Below are 25,294 nucleotides of genomic sequence, written 5' to 3' on the forward strand. Positions count from 1 at the left end.
ACTGCATGAACCCCTGTGCTCAGCAGTTAAATTGCGTGTGTGTGGTGAGCAAGCCAGTTACAAGAGCAGCAAAGTGTTGATTTTGGTTAGCAGGAAGAGAAAGGACGGGTGTCCTTTACGAGTGTGGTAATTCAAAGCTGATGAACTAGATCCCACTCCTACATTTGCCACTCTCCTCCCGCTGGGATGAATGCAAGATAAATAATCTAAAAACCAGAACCTCACTGATGATCACGTAACTGCATATTCTTTATTTTCTTGGTACCCACCTGGGAGCGTATTTGCGGAAGCTCTCAGCATTTTCTCTTGCTATTCAGTTTGATGGAAGATATGCTTTGAATATATAAAAGCTTATATAAACTTCCTAAGATTAGAAAAAATAGTAAACACCCTGAATAAATCAGATTCTGTTTATCTCAGACTGAGCTGACAAAATTGATGGGCACTCAGTAGTTTGAACCAAGTCCCTATAGTTTTTCCTTTCCCATGGGTAAAAGAGGAATAATACTACTTTTACTCCCCTGAATTCTGGAAAAATAAATTCTGTGATACTTCCAGCATGGTCAAATATTGGAATAGGTCAGAATATTGGTAGGAAGTTTAATAGTAGACAAGTAAGTCTATATGTGTTCAGGGCAAGCTTTAGATGATGTGTAGTAAAAAAGATCTGAAGCCCCACACTTAAAGAAGGATGAAAGGAAGTACTGGATAACTAACTATTCAGTTATTTCAACAAAGTGCCATTCCCATGGAAAAAAGATGCATCATAAAGTCGCTGGTGGGAAAAAAAAGCATCATAAAGTCTGGTTTTTCACTCTAGGGTTTAGGGTCATGGCCTTCATTGTGGGGTTTTGTGATCCCCTTGCAGTGCTTTGATAATTAAAGATTGAATCAGTGCACACATAAGATGACATTAATTCCTTGCCTCTGACATTCCCTAGCTTAGGAGTCACTCATTTTACAACCTTAATGTCTTCTAATTGCTTGATACATAATTTTATACTAGAAATAATAGAAATAGCCCCAAACATTTTATGTTTGAGGTAATCGCTAACCTAGGAAAATAAGGGCATGTTCCTATTATTTCATTCTTATTGATAGATCAGTCTTTCAGCCAACCTGTGGCTGTTTTGAATTCATGCTACACTTCACTAGAGTGACAGGAGCACTCAATTGCAAAGAATTTCTTCTACCACCCCTGGGAGAAAAAGAGAGTGGCATTCAGCAGTTGTTCATGAAATCTATCCTGGTACTGGTATATTTGATAAGGTATAACCAATAATTTCCACCTCCATGACCTTAGGAATCACAAAGTCAACAAATGTTAGCTAATGCTTTTGCCCAGAGGATGCATTTGTGCAGACTGCAAAGCAAGGTAGTGCATCAAACTGTAAACAAGCAAAAGAAAGGAAACAAAAAAACCCCATAATGTTAAAACCTTCATGTTAAGGTCCCTATAGGAAACAGCAGCTGTCGTTTATCTTGTGTGACCAGAGAATGGCCTGTCTTTTCTTAGTGCTTCTCTGTACTTTTTGTGTCTCTTGCTTGCTGTCCCTTGCTTAATTATCGAGACTGTAAATTAACAGGGACTACCCATTTGTTTTTTGTTTATGCAGCACCTAGCGTAACAAAGTCCTTGTCTTAGGTTCTACTCCAATAAAGATACTTAATAAATCATTAGAACTATTTCTGAAGTCACAAATAAGCTAAGTACTGGGAGGTATGGTTTTGTAGTCCTTGTTTGAGTGGGGGTGGCTGGGTTGTAAAGGTGTAGTTGTGCTGTGTGCGATGAGGAAGCACGGGTCTTGGACAACACCAGCAGAGAGGTGAAAATGTCCTGGTCCCACAGTCAGTCCACAGCCACGCTTCTGCAGCTTTGCTCTGAGATAGGTTCTCACTCCTGCTCTGCCACTGAGAAAGGGCATGCTGATGTCAGCAGGAAATTTCCTCTGGTATGAAGACAGCCAGGATCTTTTTAATCTTGTGATTAAGTGAACAATGAACATTGTGTCATTTTTTTTTTGCTATAAAAGACGATATTGTGAATTAATATGATGCAAAACCACAGACATTTCAAGAAAAACACTGGATGCCTGTATAGTACTTGAAGCTCATCCTCTGTTCTGTCCAAGCTCCACACCTTCTGCAATTCTATTGAGTAGGTCTATGCAGAAATGTTGGTTAGAAGATTTAACCTCAGCTTCTCTTTGATTAATTTAGCTTATAGAAGAAAGATTTGTGGGACTGAGTTGTGTGTGCCATTGCTCACCCTGTGGTACACTGCTGTATGTAATTGTTTTATTCATGGTGTTTATTCATATTTAGAGAGGGCTGTGTCCTCTCCAGCTCATCTATTAGCCCAGCCTCAAGCTGTATTTTATCCCTTTAATCTTTTAATCACTTTTTTTATAAATCAAAACATCTGCACTAAGTGATCATTTTTACTACTCTGCTCTGAACTCTCTCCAGTCAGTCAATATCTTTGAGTACGTTGGCATCTGTAATAGTAAATAATTTTCTGAAAGCAACCTCTGAAGAACCATATAAAAAGCGATTTACACATCTATTCTCTGTAAATGTTGATCTTCAGATACAGCCAAAACATCACATTGGCTATTGAAATGACAAACTCATCTCTCTTCAGGATATTTCTTCCGGATTGCATGCTGCTCTCACTCTTTGTACAAGGGAGTATGAAAACATAAAATAACTGCTCTTTTCCAGAAACCCTTGCACAGCTCAGCTTGTGTCAACTCAGTGAATACGATTAGAGATTCAGAGGCTGTGAAAAACCCCTGAGAAGTGCGGAGGGAGGAGTAGCTGTAGGGATGCAGAAGAGCTGGCTGCCTGTGGAAAAGGGAGCGTGAGCATCCCAGGAAAACCCCACAGTAAGTTACTCAGCACACCAGATGCTGCAGCAGGCACTGTGTGCCATGGCCTCTGTGAGGAGCCCTGCCTTCCCTGCTCTTCTAGAAAGTGGTATTTTATTCCTCCTTACTCACTACTCTACCCAAAGTCACAAATTCGTTCCTTCACATAAGGCAGTCCCTGCATGAGTGTCTATTAAACAGACAACTGTTTCCAAACCTTATCATAATTAAACACGCCCAAACACTCCATAACTCTGCTTATAAAAAGCATAAAAGAAAGCAAACCAAAAAAACAACCACAGTTGGCCACCAGGAAACCATAAAAAATCTTGCGAAATACTTTGCTAAGCTCCCAAACATGGCACTGGGCTGAGTAACGTTATTTAGCTCCCTACTTCTGAACGTTGTGTGCAGGCCTACTGGAAGAGAACTGGAGCAGACTCTAAGACTGCCCTTGCTGGGTCGCTCGCTCTCTGAAGGATGTTTACTACCCTGAAAAGCTTATTTAATTTTGTGAGGGAGTAATTTAATCAGTTCCAGTGTAATCAGTCCTCTGCCAGAATGGCACTTTGCTATTTTCATTTCTTTCCTGGTGTACTGGGTCTGGCCAGGATGGCACTAACTTCCTTCGCAGCAGCCCTGTGGTGCTGTGTTTTGGGTTTGTGGCTAAAACAGTGCTGGTAAGACATTAATTATGTGGCTATTGCTGTACAGTGCTTGAAAGCACCAGGCTTTCTCTTTTTCCTCACTCTGCTGCCTCCTCCCCACCAGTGAGTATGAGTAGGCTGGGGCTGTGCAAGAAGTTGGGAGGGGACACAGCAGGACATCTGACCCAAACTGACCAAAGGGATATTCCATACCATATGACGTCATGCTCAGCAATAAAAGCTGGGGTAGAGGAAGAAGGTGGTGAGGTTTTTTTTCTTCCATGTTGGCCATTGCTCGGAGACCTCTGCCTGTGGGAGGCAGTGAGTCATTGCCTTTGCATCACTTGGTTTTTGTAGGGTTTTTTCCCCCCCCTCTTTCCTTCACCTGCTCAACTTTATCTTGACTCAAAAGTTTTCTTGCATTTACTCTTCCTGTTCTCTCCCCTGTCCCACTGGGGTGCATGTGGGTGCTTGGCTGCTGGGGAAGCTCCACTCACAGCACCTGGTTACTTCTGAAACCTTCTGATCACTGAAGTATGTCTGACTGTAAGCTCATTTCTAAAGGCAGGTCCCAAGTTCAACCACCATGTCTGTGAATAGAGGGACAAGCAATTACTAGGACAGCAATTCCCTTGAAATGGTCAATCCTCTTTTCCATCACACGTGGAAGTGGAGAAGTGAGAAGAAAAGTCACTTTTTGTCATTGAGGACTCAGGGCACAAAGCTCAGGAATCAGACCTGGTAGGATTGCACTACCATTGAAGCAAAGAATGAGAATTTTCTTGAAAAGGAGCGAGCTATTCTTGCCCCTTTCACTATTCACCACTTTCCTCAATTTCTCAGAATCAGCTGAAACTGTCTGGATTGACTTTTGCTCCAAACCCTTCACTCTCTCTGGCATTTTGTAGAAGTAGCTCCTGCCTGGATTGGCAAAGAGCTGAGTGTCACCAATGTGCTGAATGAATGCCACAACTCAACAGTCACATTGCAGCTCTCTTGCATAGATGTCAAACTGTTTCACAAAACATAATGAGAATTATTGAGCTTGCTTTTAAGAATTTTTAAGAACATAATAAGAATTATTGACCCAAGGCATAGGCCCAAGGGATTTGCCCAAGGTTATGCACTTGCCGTTGGCACATCGGTGAACAGGCTGTAGGCACATCCTAAATTCTAGCCTAGCATCCCTCTGCTTGACAGTATTAACATCTAAATAATTGTAGCCGATTGCCCCGAGTATTTTCACACACAGCAGGATGGAAGGCTCCGGATCTATCCCCAGTATGCTCGTCCTCCTGAGGAACGCATGCCTACCTGTCGTGTTCCTTTAGGTCTTCCTTGGGAAGAAAGGAAGCAACCATTCTGCATGACCCCATCCATTCCTGCCAGCTTGCACAAACGAACTATTGCAGTTGGATACACTGGACGTGATATCAAAGCATACTCATCTGTAACGGGCCACTAAAAGATGTGCTGTAATCAGCATGGCTACCTAACCCCTGTCCTGCATGAGCAGATTAAATTGTTTTAAAATGTTTGAACACAGCTCTCATTGCGATCAATGTCATTCTGTTGATCAGATCAGTGGGAGTGAAAAATAAAACCACATTTACTGAACAACAAATATTGGCAGTGCTTCTGAAACAGGCCAAGGGCTTATTGAAAAGAGTATTGATTGAGCCAAGAAAACATCAAGTAGTTATAAAAGTTTAATCATATTCTCATTCAAGCCTGCCTTCGGTGCCAGGAATTAAAATTCTCCCATCTCCTGAGGATGAAAGATACATTTCCATAATGTTCTGTAACTTCCAACACTCTGCATCTGTACCAAATGGTGGAATTATTCATTGCAAATAATGTAGCAGAGATGCATAGCCCTCTCTACTGCGAGCATACAAATTACGCATCAACAAGCTGTGAGTTTTTTGAATGTTTCTCATTTGCAATTGTTTAACGAAGAGCTGGGCAAAGCAGGGTTAGCCCGCAAGGTATTTTGAAGTGGTCAAAATAAATATTTGGTCTGAATGATTCAACAACATATGCCTGGTTGCTCAAACCAGATGGAATTGTAACGGTTCCTCAGCTAGGAAGGATTAGTTTCATTAGAAGGATGTGTCCATGCCCGTGTTAGAAAACTGCTCATCAACATTCACAGTTGCCTGAGAGAGCTGCTGTATGCAGAGAGGGAAAGGCCATTTTCAGGATGGCATGTCTCGGCGCAGGTGTGTGGCAGTGTCTGGTTATAAAAGCTCTATGTGGTTTAAGAACACAGAAGAAGTCAGTGCTTGCTGGGAGAAAACAGGAAATGGTTTTTCTAGGCTGCGGTTGTGAAGATTCACACGCTTGTAAGTTAGACTGGCTGCTGTGGAGGACAAAAAGAAAACAGAGCTATGCCTGAGCTATTATTTCCCCTCCTCTTTTGGCCTTCTGCTTCTCTTCCAAGCTTTATGGACGTCAAGTGTTGCTGGGTCTGTCATGCAAGGGGAGATACGGACGTAGCAGGGGCAGCAGTATCTCAGCTGGCTTCCAGATAGCTGGGCTGTAGCATCAGCAAGAGTTGTGCAGGGCACGGACTCCCTCTGTGCACACCTGGGAGCCCTCAACGGTGCTGCTGTATTCTCAGGGATTTTTGTATGGCAGATACCTGGTTAAATCAGAGTTACCTGGCGTGTATGCCTATGTGTTGTACAACTTTGGTGACCTTATTGCCGTCTACAACTACCTGAAGGGAGGTTGTAGTGAAGTGGGAGTCGGCCTCTTCTCCCGGGCAGCTAGTGATAGGACAAGAGGACACAGCCTCAAGCTTCTCCAGGGGAGGTTCAGGTTGGACATTAGGAAGAATTTCTTTTCAGAAAGGGTCATTAGCCATTGGAAGGGGCTGCCCAGGGAGGTGGTGGAGTCACCATCTCTGGAGGTGTTTAAGAAAAGCCTGGACATGGCACTTAGTGCCCTGGTCTAGTTGACAGGGTGGTGTGAGGGCAACGGTTAGACTCGATGATCCCAGAGGTCTCTTCCAACCTGGTTGATTCTGTGATTCTGTAACTCACATATATCCTACTCAAAGTAAGGCGTGGTGGGCATCCTTCACCTGTTACGAAGCTCATAAGGATTCATGGCTGTGAATGGGGTCACTGGGCAGCATAGCTTTACAGGCATGTCCTGTTTGTCTCAAACCTCTGACTTCTGACCGCTGTGGATCTCAAAGCAAGGAGTTAAATCCATCTGGACATGGAGGCTTCACTTTTCTTTGGGTGGCTTATCACTTCTGAGGCACACAGGATGCATTGAGTTCTGAATTTCTGACCTTCCTTCTTCTGTCGTCTCTCTTCAAGGAAGCGGGAAGAAATTGCACATGTGAAGAAGGCTTGAAAATTAAAATAGGGTCTGTGTGAAGTTGCCTGAAGGATTGGGTTGCAGAAGAAAATAAAGACTTGGCAGCAAAGTGCTGGGTAGAAGGTAAAACATTGTGATGCATTGATGGGGGTAGCTTGGGTGGAGGTGTGTACAAATAGGAGCAGGGCCAAGAGGAACAGGGAAAGCCTGGAAAACTTTCTTGAACCATCAACAGATGCACACAATGTGGATGCTGGGAGGCCCTTTTCTCAGGACAACGGGGAGGAACTACATCACCCTACATGAAAAAAAATACAACAGGAAGATTTAGACTAATCCCTTTCCCAATTTATCTGGGAATGAAACAGTCAAAGTGTTGCTTTGCACTAATCTTCTGCCTTACTCTTATGATGCAGGAGGTTAACATTTATTTGCGTAGATATTTATCTGTGTTTAGAGAAGGTCTGGTAACGTGGACACAGATTTATGCTGTGAGGTGGGGGTAAGATCATCTCAGCAAGGAGATGGGTGCTGGGAGGGAGCAAAGGAGCTCCTAGTCAAGGGATTGTAGCTCTTGCTTATATGTTTTAAAAAGTGATTCCACACATAGATGAGCAGCATGTGGGAAAACAAAAGCTGACCAGGAATCATCTACAGATATAGATTAGGATTACTTTTAGAGTGGAAATTAGAGCTGTATTTTATAGCTCACTGTATCTGCTCACCGTACTGCTATGAGAGGTTATAGTGAAATTGATTGTCAACAAAACCTCCTTTAAGAAAAAATTTATGTTTATCAGGCTTCTCTATCTCTGCACTCTTATTGCTATCACAGAAACATGTGGAGCTAGATCTGCAGCCAAATACTAATCTCATAAACTCCACAAATACTAACTAACACCATCTGTAGCAATTTTTACTGCAAATTACCACAACATATGAAATGCTTCTCTCGGTCTGATAAGCAGAGCCTTGTCATGGGAATAGTGTCACAAGGCCTCCTTGCACCATGGCTCTCATTTCCAGATGTCTCTGGTTTAGATATACAGGAAAAGATGCTTTATTATATTTCTCCAGTAAACAGGAAAGTTCATCTTCTCAATGCACCTTGAATGTCAATGCAAAGCAGAAAGGAAAGAAATGAGAATAAGCAGCAGGAGTAGCACGTCTGTGAGTAAACCGCTTTTTATCTGTCCTCTCCTGCTTGTTCTCAGGCTCTGACTCCCTCTCCCTCTCCCTTCCAGTAGCACTTTGGGCAAGTAGAAAAAAACACAAAGAATCTGGAGGGAAAAAAACCCCATAGTTCAGCCACCAGCAGACCAAAACAGTGGGAAGAGGAAAACAGACATGGAAAAACAACCCATCGTACTCCGTTCATACCCAATTTGCTTGCTCTTAATGTAAAATAGTCCCTCCTGCCAGCAGCAGACTCTCTTACCTCAAACATACTTTGCCATCACACAGAATCACAGAATCAACCAGGCTGGAAGAGCCCTCTGGGATCATCGAGTCCAACCGTTGCCCTGACACCACCCTGTCAACTAGACCAGGGCACTAAGTGACATGTCCAGTCTTGTCTTAAACACCTCCAGAGATGGTGACTCCACACTTTCAGGAAAAACTCTTGGGGCTAGGAGGATTTTGCTTTGAGGATTTCTCTTCCATCTGAAACAATGATACAGTTTAGTTGTTGAACTACTTCTCTCTAACTTTTGTACCCGCAAGACAGTAATTTCTTACACGTCCACTCTCACTTTGGACTGTCTTAAGGTCATTGGTCGGCACTTCCCTTTAGTCCTGGGAACAAGTTAAGATTTATAATTGTGTTCTTCAGAAGCATTTACTAACCCTGGCAGGCAGAATGTCCTGTTTGGGGAGCAGCACTGTGCCTTTATTTTGCTTGATTATTTATATCAGCTTCTTCAGATGGTAGTTCTGATGAACTGACCTACTGCTACAAGAGCTTCCTCTTTCCACTGCCTGTCTAAGGCAAGTCAGCTCCTAACTTGGGTGCTTGGGAACCTCACCAGCTTAGATACATAGAAAAAATTGACTGATAATTAAGAAGCTTGGATTTTTTTTGTGTATTACAGAATCACAGAATCAACCAGGTTGGAAGAGACCTCAGGGATCACCGAGTCCAACCGTTGCCCTGACACCACCCTGTCAACTAGACCATGGCACTAAGTGCCATGTCCAGGCTTTTCTTAAACCCCTCCAGAGATGGTGACTCCACCACCTCCCTAGGCAGCCCATTCCAATGTCTAATAACCCTTTCTGAAAAGAAATTCTTCCTAATGTCCAACCTGAACCTCCCTGGTTATTTTCCCTGTGCACTTTGGAGTTCTAGCAAAGAGCCCAAACTTTCTTGGAAGACTGAAAAAGTATTCTGCCTGGAGGTAGTTCTGGTCATAAGTTATAGTTTGTGTTTTGCAAACTGTTTGATGTTCACTCTTTATGGAATGTTATTGGAAGTCATTGCATTACTTAGAAGATGACTAAATTTGATGATCTTCACCAGAAGGTGATTGCTAGCTGACACAGCCGTTAGAGACTGAGCTGGTGAACAGGATAGCAAAGGGAAGACTGACCTAATTAAAAAATAAATGAGGGCAAGGGAATAAAGATCCTCTTTTGACATAAGCACCTTCAGTATAATAAAGGAACAATGAAAGAACAATAAAACCTGTTTAATTGCAAATGTTCAACTTTTTCCTCTAAGCTAGCAGCTTTTTAGAAGTGAGCTGTGTTTTAAATCTGAGGGGATTTGAAACCCTCCAGGATAGAAGCAGTTTGTCAAATATTTGTAATTTATATAAAAAGAGTAGGAAAAGTGCAAACTCTTCCCATATTGCCCAGAATCATTAAAGCTGTGTGCCAGAGGTATGCTGCCAGTGTTAAAAAAAAAAAAAAATCACATCATTTTTATTGCTCTGGGGACGGGGATGGAAGGAACATGCGAATGGATGCTAAGAATGAAAAGCTGTGCCTGGAGCCTGATGAGGGTTTAGTTTCTTTTGATACACTCAAAACTGAGTCAACGCTTTCCATGAAAATGTCGTTTATTTTTAAAAGGAAAACGATCATGGCACTAATACATTACTCATTTTTTTTTAAGTGTTTTCAAAATACTTGTTTCATTCCTTCCCTACATTCTTCTGCAGTTGCCCACAGAAATGCTCTGCGGCATAAAAGGCTAATAAGATTCTGAATAAATCTAGAATTTGATATGTTCTTTAGATGTTAGCGTGAAGAAATTCTGTTTTGATTTGCAATCAGTGGGATCACTGACTTATATAGGACCACAAACAATCCACAAGTCCACATTCATTTATCATTCTGAGTGTACTTTGAGTTTTCCAAGAAAGGTGGATTTTAAAAGATCTGTAATTGCTCTGTATATTCAAAAGCCAGAAGACTCGATGGCTCATGGTGTAGGAGAACGGAATACCAACCATTTTCCCTTTAGATCAGTTGCTCAGACTCAGTTGTGAAAAACAGTGCTTGAGTATCATTGCCATTCAGAGGGTGCTTAGTGACCTGTGTGGGAAGAAATTACTGTTTCCTAAATAAACAGTTTTCCACAGCATGCAAAATTCTGCATGCCAACACACCTGTTGGTACCTTACTAACTTGGACAGCTAATGAAAATAACAGAGAGAGGAACAACGAAAGATACATTTGTTTTGCTGGGCTCTTGAACATCCTCTGTGACGAAACAGAAGACATCTTGAGTGCTTAATTCCCTTGGTATTTGAGAAATAAACTGCAATAGGCACATGCAGGGTAGTGTGGGTGACCTCTTTTGGGCTCTACCTTCAACAGTGCATTGTTGGAAAAGTTTTCTAAACCTGTTAGGGTAGCAAGGAGAGCCAAATCTTGGACAGAGTCTCAAATGAAATACTATATACTTTCTGTTTAGCGTTTTATTGAGCGCTTGTAGAAGCAATTGAGTTGTCAAGTATCATCTGAGGCACAGAACAGTCACAACATGAACATGCCTCTTCATAGCCTTAGTCTCTTCTCCTTTTCCTCTCTTCCATACTTTGACATTTGAACTTTCCTCTAGAGCATGTCCCTTAGAGCCAGAGGTGGTCACACCATGACGTCCCTTTCATGGGGCCTGATTACCTCCTGTCCCTCGTCAGGTTTCTTCCTCTGCTTCTTTTTCCCCATGGTCTTTTTGGGTGTTCTGTGGCTCACTCCCATCCGCCCTCCCCGTCTCTCTGGTGTTCTGCATGGGACGTAGGTTAGTCTATGTTTTTTGCAAGCAGAGAAGCTTTAAATGAGAGGAGAAGTTCAGGCCTTACTAAAAGCAACTAGGCTTTCAATCTGGAGCCAGTAGTATTTGATGATTTGGCAACTCAAATGCTAGTATTTCATTACGGTGTTGTTTGCAAGCACAGTAACAACTGTGACAGTTGTGAGCTGTCTTAAATTCTCTTACAGTTCTACTGCAGAGAAGGTGGAAATAAAAATCAAGTATTGATACACAAAAACTTTTAGAACAACTTTCTTTGGCAGCAAAGTTACCTTTGATGGCTGAACCTTCTCTCACATGGCTGCTGTAAGGCAAAAATTAGTGCAGGCCGAAGCATAAGACATCACTTTTCAAGTTGATCCATTCAAAGCTGGAGCTTTGTCTTCTGCTCTGTGTCCCAGTTGAGCTGTAGAAGTAAAAAGTTCCCTGCCTGGTACATGTACCACCTGACCAGTGGCTCCTTTCCTAATCTTTAGGTCAGCAGAAGTTGTCAGTTTACTGGAGAATAAGGCAAGGGTTCACCAAATCCTGGTTATTAATGTAGAAACGCTGATGATGGAGACAGGTTGGGCAGGGACTGGAGAAAAGAGCCTGTTCCAGCCAGAGATGGGTCATTATGCTTGTTATTCAGACAGAGCTCTTCCAACCTCAAGTCAGTTAGATTTTTGCCATGTTAAAATCACATCCTTGAGCTGTTTTCTCCCTCAGCTTTCTAATAAGACCAGGTCAAAAGTGACAGTATAAAGCTACATGCATTTCCTATTTTCAGAATATTCTACTGTATTTAGCAGAAGTTTTTAAAACTGTGTTTAAAAATCCCTCCCTGATACCTTCATCAATTTCTATAATCATGCAAGACTTCTAGAAGTCTTTTCATGTGGAAAATCTCAAGCCAGTATCAAGTAAATGGACATATGTCCTGCACACAGGGAACCTGAGCTTTGAATATTTAGCTGTTGTGGTCTGTATGGTACAGCTGATCTTACATAAGGTCAAAAATGAAATGCGGCTGTGAGATCTTTTCCACACCACAGTCAGGGATGCATAACTATGGCATAAGGTTTAATCATGCCCGTTAATGCTTAAGCAATTGATCTACAAGAAAAGGCAATTTGCTTGTAGCTTTGAATTCCCAGGTTCTCAGAAGAAAAAGCACCTGCTTATTTTCCTAGAAAAGAAAAGGAGTTAATTTTAGGACAGCTAAGAATTGCTGGAAAAAGGAGACTGTCACACTAATTACCTTTAGCTGTCTGGATGCAATAAAAAGGACATAAAGTAATAAGGATTTCTTAACAGTAAAAGAACTTATATTAGAAGAGAAACTACCAATTACCCTGTTGATTGGCAAAACTCACCCAGCTGCACAGAGTGAATTTGAAACCTGTGATTCTTTCCAAGGTGAATATGGTGACAAAATCATTAGCCATTCTCGGTACACATCTATCTTAATTAAAACCTATCCCCCTGTGATGATGATACGGGCAGCCCAGCTTCTCCAGACAGTCACAGCTGCATCTGCATCAAACAGCAAAGATATTTGCTTCTTAATTACACAGGTTTCTGCTAAATGATTTTAGATTAAAGTGTGGAAAATAAGCGTGTCAGCTACTCCTTTAAAATTTAGTTTAACAAAAAAATGGCTAAGAATTTCCTTACATACATGATTTTTTTAATACAACACAACATTCCTCCTGAATTGGTAATTCACTTCATATAATTACAGTTACACAGAAGAATTAGGCAAGTTTAAATGGAAATACTCTCTTTAAAATCCCTTTATTAAAAAAAGTGTCTGTGTACATAGATAATAGTAATTTTTCAAAGTCCATAACTTAATTAGTCTAAAAGCAAAAATGCAAAACACAGGTGTTCCCATACACCCAAATCACTTAGATTGGACCATTTTATTTTAAATATTTTAAAGCCAGTTCTGAAGGATGCCACCCTCATAGGACCTAAACGCAAAAGCGTTGGATTAAGAAAAGGGATTTTTTGAAGTCTGGATGTGAGAAAACTGGTACTGACAATGACATACTAAAGTGTCAATGATGAATAAATACAAGAACTTAAAATTTTAACCACCAGCAATCTCATACATCATTCTCTCTTTTTTTTTTTTGGAAAGGATATAAAAGATTCAAATGTCAGAACTATAATGTCAGAACAGTTTATAATGTCAAGCGATGCATGTTGCATACTCCATAGTATTCCATTGATCAAACCAGAACCTGGGATGATAATTGCAGATGACGGAGCACATTTCTTGTGCACATGGACATGGAGTTGAAGTGAATTTGGAAGAAAAGCATTTTCATACTGAAGTCTTCATAATTGTTTCGTTCAGCCTGCACCGATCCATGCACAAATTACTTTGCATAAAGCTGGTGCTTCTAACAGTAACTAACATCAGTGTGACGCCTGCAGGGCACTGTCAGCCAAGAAGAGCTTATGATATATAATGTAGTAATTTGATAAACTTCTTGCAGGCTTGAGAGAGAATCAGTCCCAACAGAACCAGAGAACTATGATTTTCCCTTTGCAGACAGTTCACGCAGTTCTGTTTCAGCTCATAGAATTAGTCCTGTTATTTATAAAGTAAGGTTGAGTTGTTTTTAGCCTGTTTTCCTAAGAAAATGAGGGATATGTGATCACGCCATCTCTGAATGCCTTCCCTGCACTCCTAACAGCTGCTGCGTTCGGAGACAATTGCAACCCAGTTTGAAAGAAGGCAGAAGTCTGAAAGAGGCTAAATCGCTAAAAGCTTTTGCCCAGCTATCAGGGCAGGGCAAAGAGACTTAAATTAGTGCTCCCTGCCAGGAAAAGGCAGGAAGAATTCAGCTGTTACACAGTCTGTTTGGCAGAAGCCAGCGGTCCTATCAGCAGGAGCTAGTCACGATACCTCTTACCTTTTGTCTCACGCAGCCATGGCAAAGAGCCCAGTGAAAACAAATTGTTTTGAAAAGGAGGACACACAAGTCAAAGGACACAAATCTCTGGGAAAAGAGAGTGCTTACAAAGTGATTGGTTTTAGCAATTCTTTGAATTTCTAATTTTACTCTACAAAGGTAACAAAATTTCATTCCAGCACTTCTGTAAAAGGTTAATTTGAAAGAACAGTAGCTGAATCCTGCCCAAACCATCAAAGCATCACATTATTTTAATTTACAGATGTAATAAAATCAAGAGTGACAGCCTGTTAAGGAGGATGCACATCTCGGGAATATTAAGCTGGCTGAGGTGTTTCCCAGAGAATCTACTCCAATTTTGAGTACCTATTAGAGCAAATGTTAAATTAACGCAATCCGGGCTTCATTCTTAATTGATCAGTCCTACCTGGAAGTTTATGTCCACACTTCAGATAGTAGGTTAAAGAACTCATACTTAAAAGAAGAAATCTATTAACTCCGTGTCTTCTAGAAAGGTTTCATTTTGAGATATTTTCATTGTTTTATTGATTACTCTGAACAGTGTTCATAGAGATCAAAGAAGTTATTTATACTGCATCAAATAATAGCTTTTCTGTTGTATCTGGGCAAAGATTTGTGTTTTGTGGCTGCCACAGTCGTTAGTGAAGGAAAGAATAAAGAAAAAAAAAAGAAAGAAAAGAAAAGAAAGGAAAAGTAAAGAGAAAGAAAAGAAAAAAGAAAAGAAAATAAAAGAGAAGAGAAAAGAGAAAAGAGAAAAAAGAGAAAAGAAAAAAGGAGAGATATAGAGTCAAGAGTAAAAATTGTTACTCCTGGAGCAGGCTGCTTGATATTGCCTGGGCAGGCTTTGATGACATCAAGCTCTCTGAGTGTATCAAATACTATCTTCCTGGAAATGATGACACGGATGCCACATCCATCGCTGGATCGTTCAGATGCTGTGTCTCCTGCCGCTCTGTATGGCTTTGAGTACGTTGGAAAGGTCAAAACTTTTCGTAATCAATTCCATTAGGTCCTCGTCTTTTTCCAGGCCATTGACAAATTCTTCTAAAGTCAGTTCCCCTGAAAGGAAATCAGATACTCCTTAGGCACCGAGGAACTCAGCAATCCCTCTCGGCCCAAGACAAGGCTGTTCGTGCCAGAACGAATCCCTCAGGAATGTTCCCCATTCTCTGCTGATAGGCAAACGCAGGCAGAATATTTTCCTCATCTTTTCCCACTTTGCATCAGGTCCTAGCACCCAGACTTGCTTTTTTTTTCTGTTAAAAGAGATCAAACACACCTTTCACGGAAGTCTAGGACAACTATGAGTCCTCAGTGTATATGGTGACAGAAACGTGTCAAAAAGGGCTCTAATGAAGCCCAAAAGGGCTCTAATGAAGCCCGTATCAAGGCTGAATTTAGATGTATGGACCAGTTCTCACTGAGTTAACTGGAATTTATATTATAGCTGGTTTTAACGGAGATTAGAGCATGATTTGCTGAGGATTACCAGGCATACTCCCTGTGTTGACTACTAGGATTATTTAGAGCCACGATAAGAAGTAGTAAAAAAAATCAGTTAAGTGGTTTGATTAGATAAATTCTTCCAAGCAACTGAAATGGTCGTTTAGAGCATGATTTTTTGGGCTCGTGTTAAAATCAGGTAATTCCTTGGAAGTTGTGAGACAACTATAAAATCTCTTTTATTGAGGAGCAGGAAGGAATATTGTTTAGCATTTTTCCTCTTTTCCTGCTCTCTTCCCTGTCAGCAAAGGCAAAGGCCAGTCGTAGTCATGGGTCTGCTCGCGTGGTACACAGCAGTGTCCACAATTCTCTGGTTAGAAGTTATTCTAGTGATACTGTTTTTCTCTGAAAGGGGAAACAGAGCCTGGTTTAGTAGGAAGAGCTTGATCCTTTCCTCTGAGAACGGTTTAAAGTTTCTTGTTAAAATCACAACTATGAATGATTTCTCACTGAAATAAGAACTGACAAGAGGCCAGGCAAAGAGGAAGATTGCTGGATGACTTAGGGCCCCAGGGTGCAGGGGAGCAGAAATTCAAGTTACTTGCACTTCTGGTGGATGTTTAGCTAGATGGCTTTTGGCTGCTTTTGGATTTAAGTACTCCCCAGAGTTTTTTTTTTGTGTTTTGGTTTTTGTTCATCACAATCTTGGAAGCTCCATCTGATGTGAAAAAGGAAAATGATCAGCATTTGAAAAATGTGAAAGCCACTGTCTGCCCATGGGCAGAAAAGGCTGCTTCCTCTTTAGTCATAGGGGTCCTCACTGCACTGGTGGGCAGGTTCATATACACACTGTTAAAGGGCAAAGATGTCATTTGATGGAAGTCCTGTCTCTTAGGCTTCAGTGAGAGGAGTACGGCCCTCTCCAGGGCCTGTTTTGCAGTGCCCTGAGGATGTTTGTGCCTCCTCTTTCAACACCAATGCCCTTAGTTAGTCATCCCAGGAGCAGAGACAGAACAAGCCGTCTCCGGACGCTTGTCTGCGTCCTCCTGCTTTACCACTCATCTGCTCACTTCCTCGGATCTCTCCTTCTACGCCAGGCACTCCTTAATTCCCATCTCCTTCCCTCTCTATTGCCTTTGACTGAGGTCTTTGGATGGGGTTCCTGGACTCGTCAGATGGACACGCTGCATCATTTTATGGTTTATGCAGGTCAACTGGTCTTGAATTCCCTCCTCTTGATCCCAGGCTGTATCTTTCAAAGTACCAATACCAGCGTGCAAGCATACAAAACCCCTGCAGGTACCAGTGAGATGTGGTTAAACTGGCAGGCCCATGCGACCGTGACGAGTCTCAGATTTCCTTGAGACAATGAACAGAAATTACAAAGCCATCAGGAGATTTGTTTTCAGAATTGCTCCGTACTACCATGGGATTATTTCTTGTATTTTACTGTGAGGAAGGACGTTGCAAGTTATTTGTGTAGTTGCCCTTTTCTTTAATAAGAAGCTACAAGGAGGTAGCATAGTTTAAGCTAAACTCGGTAAGATTTGCCCCACTCCCCAGGCGGAGCCAGTCCTGCTTCTTTACAGCTATTTAAAAAACAAATAACTATGGAAAGCAGTTTGAAATGGGAGTATTATGAAGGTAATTCTGAATAATTCATGTTCTGGCATTTCTTTGCTAAAACATAAGGCATGTAAGTTATTTTTTCGGCTGATGGTTGTTACTTTCAGTAAACATATGGTCAAAGCAGGGGCCAAAGTATGAATAATCATAGAATTTGGTTTAGATTCTAGAATATGACTGTATGTTATTTGAAATCCTTTGGTAATTTGCCTTCACCCCAAAGGTGGGCCAAGCAGGTGGGAAAAAATCCTCTATGATTTATTCACATGTATCACAAAATCACTGTTTATACTCTGATTATATATTGAAAACAACTTTTTTAACAGTAACGTTAACACACCAAATAATACCAGAAAAGTGAACAAAAAAATGCCCCAAATTCCTGGCTGGCATCTGATTTTGCTCTGCAATGCTTTCCTAATATTCCTAATTTGTCAATGATTGTAGTAATTGATGTAAAATGTAATTGTCAGTGGAAGGAGGATCTTCATGATTCGAAGTATGCGGGAAGACATTCACATGTGACAGGTTTTCTATTAGAAACAACTCTGAAGTGGTGAATTAAAGTTTTAGTTTCAAAATGCAAGTCCAGTTGGCTTAATCTAGTTATTTTGAGAAAAAACAGTAGCATGTGTCTTAGCATGTGTTAACCATCAGCCTTCAAGGGACATCCAATATGCTGCCCAATCTTTAGAACATGCTAGAGCCTGTGCAACCATGCATCTTAATTGGTTTTCTTATCCATTTTAGATAGATTAAGCCAACACAAATAAACTAAAAAAAAATTCCTTGATCACAGTTTCATTTTGCTGTGCAACCAGAGTACTGGCATTTTGGACGAACAGTGCAAGACCCCCATGTTCGACCTCCTACTGCATGTAATTCCTATGTCAACTTAGTAGAGTCAGTTGATTTACACTCCCTATAAAGCTGAAGTAATATGGGTAAAGAACAGATTCAGGCTTTCAGTTCATCTAAACCAGTCAGTTCTTGGGTAGTGTGTTCAACTACTCTCTTGATCCCACACATCCTTATGGGGCAAAATCCCTGCCAACGCCAGGAAAGATCTAGATTCTTACCGTCATTGTTCACATCTATCTTCTGAAATACCATGTCCGTGAACTCTTCGGCAGACATGTCGGTGTGGCCGTTTATAGCCTGGATAGCCTGAAGGCAGAAATTCAGAAAGTTCTTTCAGACTTTTTCTCCATCAAGTTGTGAAAACAATACACTGGCAACCGCAGTAATTGCGACACAGCTCTTCAGTTCACCAGCCTTTTCAAAAACGGCTAAATAGAGAGCTAGTTCAAGTAAATCTTCAGTAATGAGGATTGGAAATTTAATTAACATCACACAGCCTGAAGATTACAGACTCATTTACATATCTCTGAAGGCCTTGTGAAACCATGTGGCACCTCTGCTCTGCGCTTTAGATTCCACACCAACATTTTTATCTTGTCCTAGAGAGTTCTGTGTCTTTGGAGAGTGCTCTATGGTCTGTGTATTGTTTTTCACAGCTGAAAGCACATGAGGAGAAATCCTATGTCATTTTTCTATTAAGACATGTTTAACTTATTAATAACCACAAATAAAGTCAGGCCTGCAGTCCTGGAAGTTGGCAGAATTTACTTGTCCTCCAAAGAAGTCTTCCCTCAGCGTTCACTGTGGCAAAGGGACCCAATATTTGGAGTGAAGGTATACATGAGTATTTTTACAAAATTGTATTCCATTCACTGAGACAGTAATTTTTGCATTATGGTGATCACTCGGGTTAATAAAATAGGAGTTTATATGTTAATAGCCAGTGGTCCAGAAGCAACAAGCTTGTGTTTACAGAGATGGACTCAATATCACAGTTAGCAAGTGGCTGGGAAAATACATACATATATATGTATAAACACACATGCATATGTGTTGTGTAATGGGTATACTATAGAATTTCTTTTTCTACACCTGAATTATCTTGAGATGAGCTGTATTGTGTAAGGTAATTCACTGTATGTGCCAGTTGTTTCCTTCAGCATTCCTGATATTATTTTAGAACTCATTATATTTAAATAAAACATAAGTCAAACCTATTCAGCAGTAATGTGGAATTCTTGACCATCACTGCTTTTATTTTACTTTGCACAAACAAGTTCAAAAAGGCAGCAAGAATTTTAGAAAAACAGGTACACAAACTTGCTTGTGTTACTAATTCATATTTAGATACTTTTGGTGTTTTATCCGTCTGACCCTGATGCAGTCTCCAGAAGAAGGTTGCACGTCTGCCGTTGGAGGGCTAAGAGTAAAGCAGTGGTTCCTGAAGTACTTGACTCCCTGACTACCACAGAATCACCTTAAATAATAAAATAATCGGGCTGTTAAAAGACACTGAGAGGGCGCATGGTTGTCTGAAAGGAATTTTGGTGGTTGATAATGATCTGCTGGTCCAAAGTTTGCATAGCTGTAGGGACAGATGACATTTTAATAGGACTTCTTTGGTTTAAATTCGTGGTTTGGATATGACATATCTGTTTGGACAAGCCGTTGTTTACTGGTGCTTAGTATAATGCATTAATGGCTGTGAGCCTGCATTTTTCTTTTTGTTTGGAGCCCACTGATTTTAATCTAGCCTAGGTCAAGTGACTTAGGCAGGTTTAAGTCAAAGTTCTCGTACTCCAAAAGAGAAGAAAACACACAGAGGTTTAAACTGGTTTTCAACCCAGGTAAGTTGAAAAAAGAAATCTTCTTTACATTAAAAGGATTTTAATTTTCTTCTCGGATAAATCCCAAGACAAAACACAGTCGTCTCATTGCCTCTGGGTGAAAAGATGGATAGTATTTGCAAAAGAAAGATGTCATTAGTCTTAAAGGAGGAGAAATTTGGGAGATGCAGCCTCTCCTTCTACCTTTAGAAAGCTTCTATTTAGAAGGCGATGCATCAACTTTATTTGTTTGGCCTCGTGGCTCCACCTGGCTCCAGTTCCTTTTGACTTGGGCAGCAGCTCTTGAAATTCTCTAACAGTGACTAGCTGGGCACCAGCAGTGATACAGAATCCAGGCAAAGTGCATTCCTTGTTTATTAGGACATTAAATCCCTATTTAGATTTTATGCTTCCTGCAGCAAAAGCTTGATCTGTAACAAGTCCTGTACATTTAGGGAGCAGTATTAAGTAATTTATACTTGTAAGGAACCCTATCATGCCTTTTGGATGAAAGCAGCTACTGAAGTGCAAAATACTGTTTCACTAGAGCAAGTTGAAAAATACAGAAATAATTTTAAAGAAAGAATTACACTGCTTTGGTTTCATGGATTTGAAATGTACCCATTTTCTGCAAAATTTTCTACAATATTTGTATCCAAGTGTCACTGCATGATTTAATGATAAAATTGAATTTCCTAAATTTAATTTTAAAATAGGAGTAATGGCATTTGTAGCAAACAAATCTAAAAGCCTTTCAAAAAATTAAAATATTGGAATATTTTGATGACACCTATATTGCTTCTTGCAGCAAGTTCAGTTTGAGAAGCCAGTTTTCCACCACAGACTGGCACCAACACTTGTAACCAGATGTTTTGTTCATGATTCTGCTTCAGTTCTACCCTGCCTTATAGTATAGTTGGTCACAATAATGTCTCTACTGTTTCTACCGTTTTTCACTTTCAGTAAGGCATTGTATGTGTAGAACTATTGTTTAAAGTAAAATACTACTTAGATATGTTTACTTCAATAAGCAAGAGACTAATGGCAGGGGCGTCCCTAGCCAAAACAATTCTGGTTTTACAACTGTAAAACATTAGGTAAAGTACAGACAACCCATTTACAGCACACGATGAATTTCAGGGGCAATGCACTGTCATATGCTCTTGCTATTGGTCATAACTTGCTTACCGTGAATATGCTTAATAGTTCTTTTTTGTCAATATATCCGTTGCCATCAGCATCGTATAGCTTAAAATACCATTTCAATTTTTGGTCAATCTTCCCTCGTATAACCAAATTTATTGCGGCTATGAACTCCAAGAAGTCTATAAATCCATCCTGAGAGAGAGAGAGAGAAAAGAAAAACCTATTTAACAACGTTTTTCTGTTCATTCTGGCAATTTCACAGAAATGGGTCATCGAATTCACTGTAATTCACACTGATTTATAAAGCACCTTAACACAGAAATCTCACGTGGTGTTAGAAGGACGTGCTCAGCAGGAAGCACTACAGGAAGGGGTGTTAGCACAGGCAGTTTTGTTCTCCCCTGAAAGCTGGGGGCAGTGGGGGTGAGGGGGCAAATCTGTTCTGAGCAATTGTTATTAACATTTTCCGAGGAGAAGAGAAACAGTTTTGTGGTTGACTTCCACATGTGAAAAAGGTGGGGTCTGAGATATCTGGTTTGGTACTAATGAGATGTCTACAGCAGAGTTGCTTATATTCATATGGGTACTGCAGAACTGCAGATGATTTCCAGTGCAGCAGAGCTGTTCCAGGTGTTATTTATCTAGGAGATCATGTAGTAAGTGTTGTACATGGTAACCAACAATCTGGCATGAACCCCAGGTACTGTGGTTTATCCATATAGACATCAGGTCTCTTTGACTAATATATTCTACATGGCAGATAAAGCCTTCAAGTCATAAACTGGTCTCTAAATAGTGAGAATTGGGGGATATTCATAGGGAAAAGCATTTCAGATCAATTTAATTCCATATTTTCTGTTTCCTTCTCTGAAGCTAGTGATGGAAACCTGTCAAGGTGGTGTAAGCCACAGTGACAATTCCTCTGTTTCTGTAAAAATGTGCTGAGGATGGAAGAAAGAGTTGCTGAATTTGGAGAGTACTTGCTCCAACTGTTTCTCCTGTGCATATAAAAAGAATTAACAGCTGGTAAATTTAATCTTGTGATCTTTATGTTGGTCAGAATCCAATCGCTTGGAAAACCTTGGAAAGACTGTCATCAGTTTCAGATGGCCTGTGACTGAGAAGGTTGAATGAGAATCTAGTAGGTTTAACATGTTACTTATTTTCATTGTCATACATCAACACGCATCTTGCCAGTTGAGGTTTGGCAACCAGCAGGCGTTAATCTGCCCTTGAGGCTGTTACTAGACTGAAGGAAAAGAAGTCCTGTAAAGGTGTGGTGCACCTCATGGCCATGCTTGTGCTTGTTTTGATTTCTGTGCCAGGCTGTTCAGCAGAGTGGCACCTAAGAAGAAGGCACTGGAGAAGAGGAGGCTCAAAGGTGACCTTATTGCAGTCTACAACTACCTGAAGGGAGGTTGTAGTGAAGTGGGAGTCGGCCTCTTCTCCCAGGCAACTAGTGATAGGACAAGAGGACACAGCCTCAAGCTTCGCCAGGGGAGGTTCAGGTTGGACATTAGGAAGCATTTCTTCTCAGCAAGTGTCATTAGCCATTGGAATGGGCTGCACAGGGAGGTGGTGGAGTCACCATCTCTGGAGGGGTTTAAGACTGGACATTGCCCTTAGTACCATGGTCTAGTTGACATGGTGGTGTGCGGGCAACGGTTGGACTCGATGATCCCAGAGGGCTCTTCCAACCTGGTTAATTCTGTGATTCTGTGAAGAGGTAAATCCAATGTTTCAAACACATTGGATTCAACGTACGTGCAGAAATGGTGCATACATCACTTGTGCAGACTGACCATTGCTTCACAGACTCTGCAGGTTCTGCTGCGGTTGCTGGATTCACTCTGATTGCAATCACAGCAAAGGCACAGACACCGTTCAACTGCTGTTTGGGATTAAATGAAATCTGGCAGTAACTGCGTGTAGTTTTCAAACAAGATTAGGCCCAGTATTAAAAGCAGATGCTTTACCAAAAAATGACACATCGTGTACCGCAAACTTTATGCTTCTTTTTGGCACACCGGCTTGAACTTCAATTTTCAAGTATTATTTCAAGAGGCATCTCATCAAGGATTTTACTGGAGGGCAAGGTTTTTTTTGCTGATTGCTTTTCCATCATCTGGTTTGATAGATCTATTAAGAATGTGGTTAGCTGCATTTCACATTGCTGCTTTTTTATTGCATTTCATACTACTTATTGGAACTACAGATTGATTTTAGGCTTGCTGGATGTCCATGACCAGATTAATTTGCTTCTTTCTCCCTTACATTTCACTTTGGATTTTGGAAAATAGTTTGTTTGCTTTTTTTCTACATCTTGGTGTCACTGTTGTTTTTCTGAGAAAAATATCCGAACTTTGGACAAGGTAACAATCAGCTTCGTGTGTTTGGGTGAGTAATTCTGATCTGGTGGATTGTTTGGCCTGTCCCAAGCAGGAAGGGACCGAAGGCCAAGGTCAAAAACCTCCCACCTCTGAAAAAGACCCGAGAGAAATTGTAGTTGCTGGGAAAGCCCCAGCCACATTCTGTAGACAGGCGAAGACCACCGGTGACACGTTGACCTCAGCAGCCAGTGCACCAGGAATAGAAATACTTAGAAGGTAGAGTTTCTGAGTTTTCTCAGATAAATACTGTGCTTTTTACAGTAGCATCCAAGAGTCTCAGAATGGTACACTAAATAATGAAAAACATCATAACTCTAACCTATTAAAATCATCCTGTGGTTCTGTGAGTACAACAAATAACACCATAACACATTTATTGTATTATTAAAGGAATACTGTCATGCTGATTTACCCATCTGCTGCTCTATAACCATCCACGATACAAATATCTAGGTAGGTCCTTACGTGTCTCTAGGCTTTGTAAAACTTTGCTCCGTGCAGCGTGCACAGTAAAGTATCTGTTGCTCGTTAGGAAGTCAGCAATTCACAAGCAAAGGGCTACCATAAAAATAATAATAATAATAATAATAAAATAAAATGAAAAAAAAACCTCAACAACATAATAAGCAGAGCTGATTACTAGTGGTGGAAGATATAAATAATTTACTTCTGATGCTTTACTCTGTTATTCCAAAGGGCAAATATCTTATATTTTTATTAAATGGAGTTGATGCTGATGAAACCTCCTTATTTGGCAGCTTAGGATATAGGACAGATGTGGATGATGGATGCATTTCTTGTATGTGAAGGCTTATTTTCCATGTCTGTATGGTGCTGGCCCTGCCTTCCTTGGCTGCAGCAGAACTACACTGGGATACCACGGGCATCTGGAGGTGGGGTGAAGTCCTGCTCCCATCCCTGCCCGTACACACAGAGCCAGCTGGGGTAAGCTCACAGGGTGCCCCTCTGGATATGGTGTAAAACAGGGGGGCAGAAGTCTCCTAATGTGGTTCTGAGGAGTGGGCTGGAGAGACACCAGAAAGATGGGTTCAAAACTCCTTTTACATGTCCCTAAGTCTTTGGGACTTTCTACTTAGCATAGTAGACTTAATAAAAATAGATACTTTTTCTTTTTAGTCTCTTAATGGCTTGACCAGATGAACTAGAAGCTTAGGGACACATTACGGTTGTGCATGTGTTTGTGCCCTTAGATGCTGTGTTTTTGTAACTTGTTTTGCTTTCACTGATGAGTGATTTTTTAAGCCACTCAGAACAGTTTGCTTCACAAAACAAAGACAAAAGGAGGCTCCAAAACTAGATGAGAATTTGCGATGATATAAAACTGATCTTCAAGGCCCTGAAGGCACCACCAGCCTTGACTGCCCCTGCCCAGGCCCCAGGCCCAATTTCAGCTGTTCATTAGTTACTGGATCTCCTGAGGAGAAAGCAATTTAATTTTATCTTTTTATGAGATGTTTTTGCTTCAGAATGTCAGCCTATGTGCAGCTGCTGGAGGCTGCTTACTTTTGTTTGGTGAGGACAGGGATGTGTGTCCTGTGAGGGCAAAGCCAGGCAGTGAGGGATCACAGCGTTACACAACAGCAATTAATAGCCCAGCCCTGGAGCCGTGGGAGGGCATTATCCTTCAGTTCCCAGAACAGCCTTGCTAATCTTCACAGGTCCTTAAAAAACTCTCACAGCTCCAACCTATTTGCATACAGATTAAAAATAATTGACTTGTCAACTGTGAATACACAGCTGATCTTAAATAGCATGGAAACTCGAGGTTTGGCCAGAATCACAGAATCAACCAGGTTGGAAGAGCCCTCTGGGATCATCGAGTCCAACCATTGCCCTGACACCACCATGTCAACTAGACCATGGCACTAAGTGCCATGTCCAGTCTTTTCTTAAACCCCTCCAGAGATGGTGACTCCACCACCTCCCTGGGCAGCCCATTCCAA

At 41.0% G+C, this 25,294-nt stretch overlaps 1 protein-coding gene across 1 annotated transcript in view; it reads right to left on the minus strand.

Annotated features, from left to right (window-relative positions):
• Positions 1-14,966: 14,966 nt before the first annotated feature.
• Positions 14,967-25,294, minus strand: part of GUCA1C (guanylate cyclase activator 1C) — a 35,207-nt gene continuing 24,879 nt past the window's right edge. The window contains exons 2-4 of the mRNA XM_068425488.1: positions 20,983-21,132; positions 18,187-18,274; positions 14,967-15,097 (exon numbers count right to left, since the gene is read on the minus strand). Of these exons, the coding sequence (XP_068281589.1) occupies positions 14,967-15,097; positions 18,187-18,274; positions 20,983-21,132 (369 nt within the window). The remainder of the gene's footprint in view (positions 15,098-18,186; positions 18,275-20,982; positions 21,133-25,294) is intronic.

This window comes from Nyctibius grandis, chromosome 2 (genome assembly GCF_013368605.1).
Source record: "Nyctibius grandis isolate bNycGra1 chromosome 2, bNycGra1.pri, whole genome shotgun sequence".
Taxonomy (NCBI): Eukaryota; Metazoa; Chordata; class Aves; order Nyctibiiformes; family Nyctibiidae; genus Nyctibius; species Nyctibius grandis.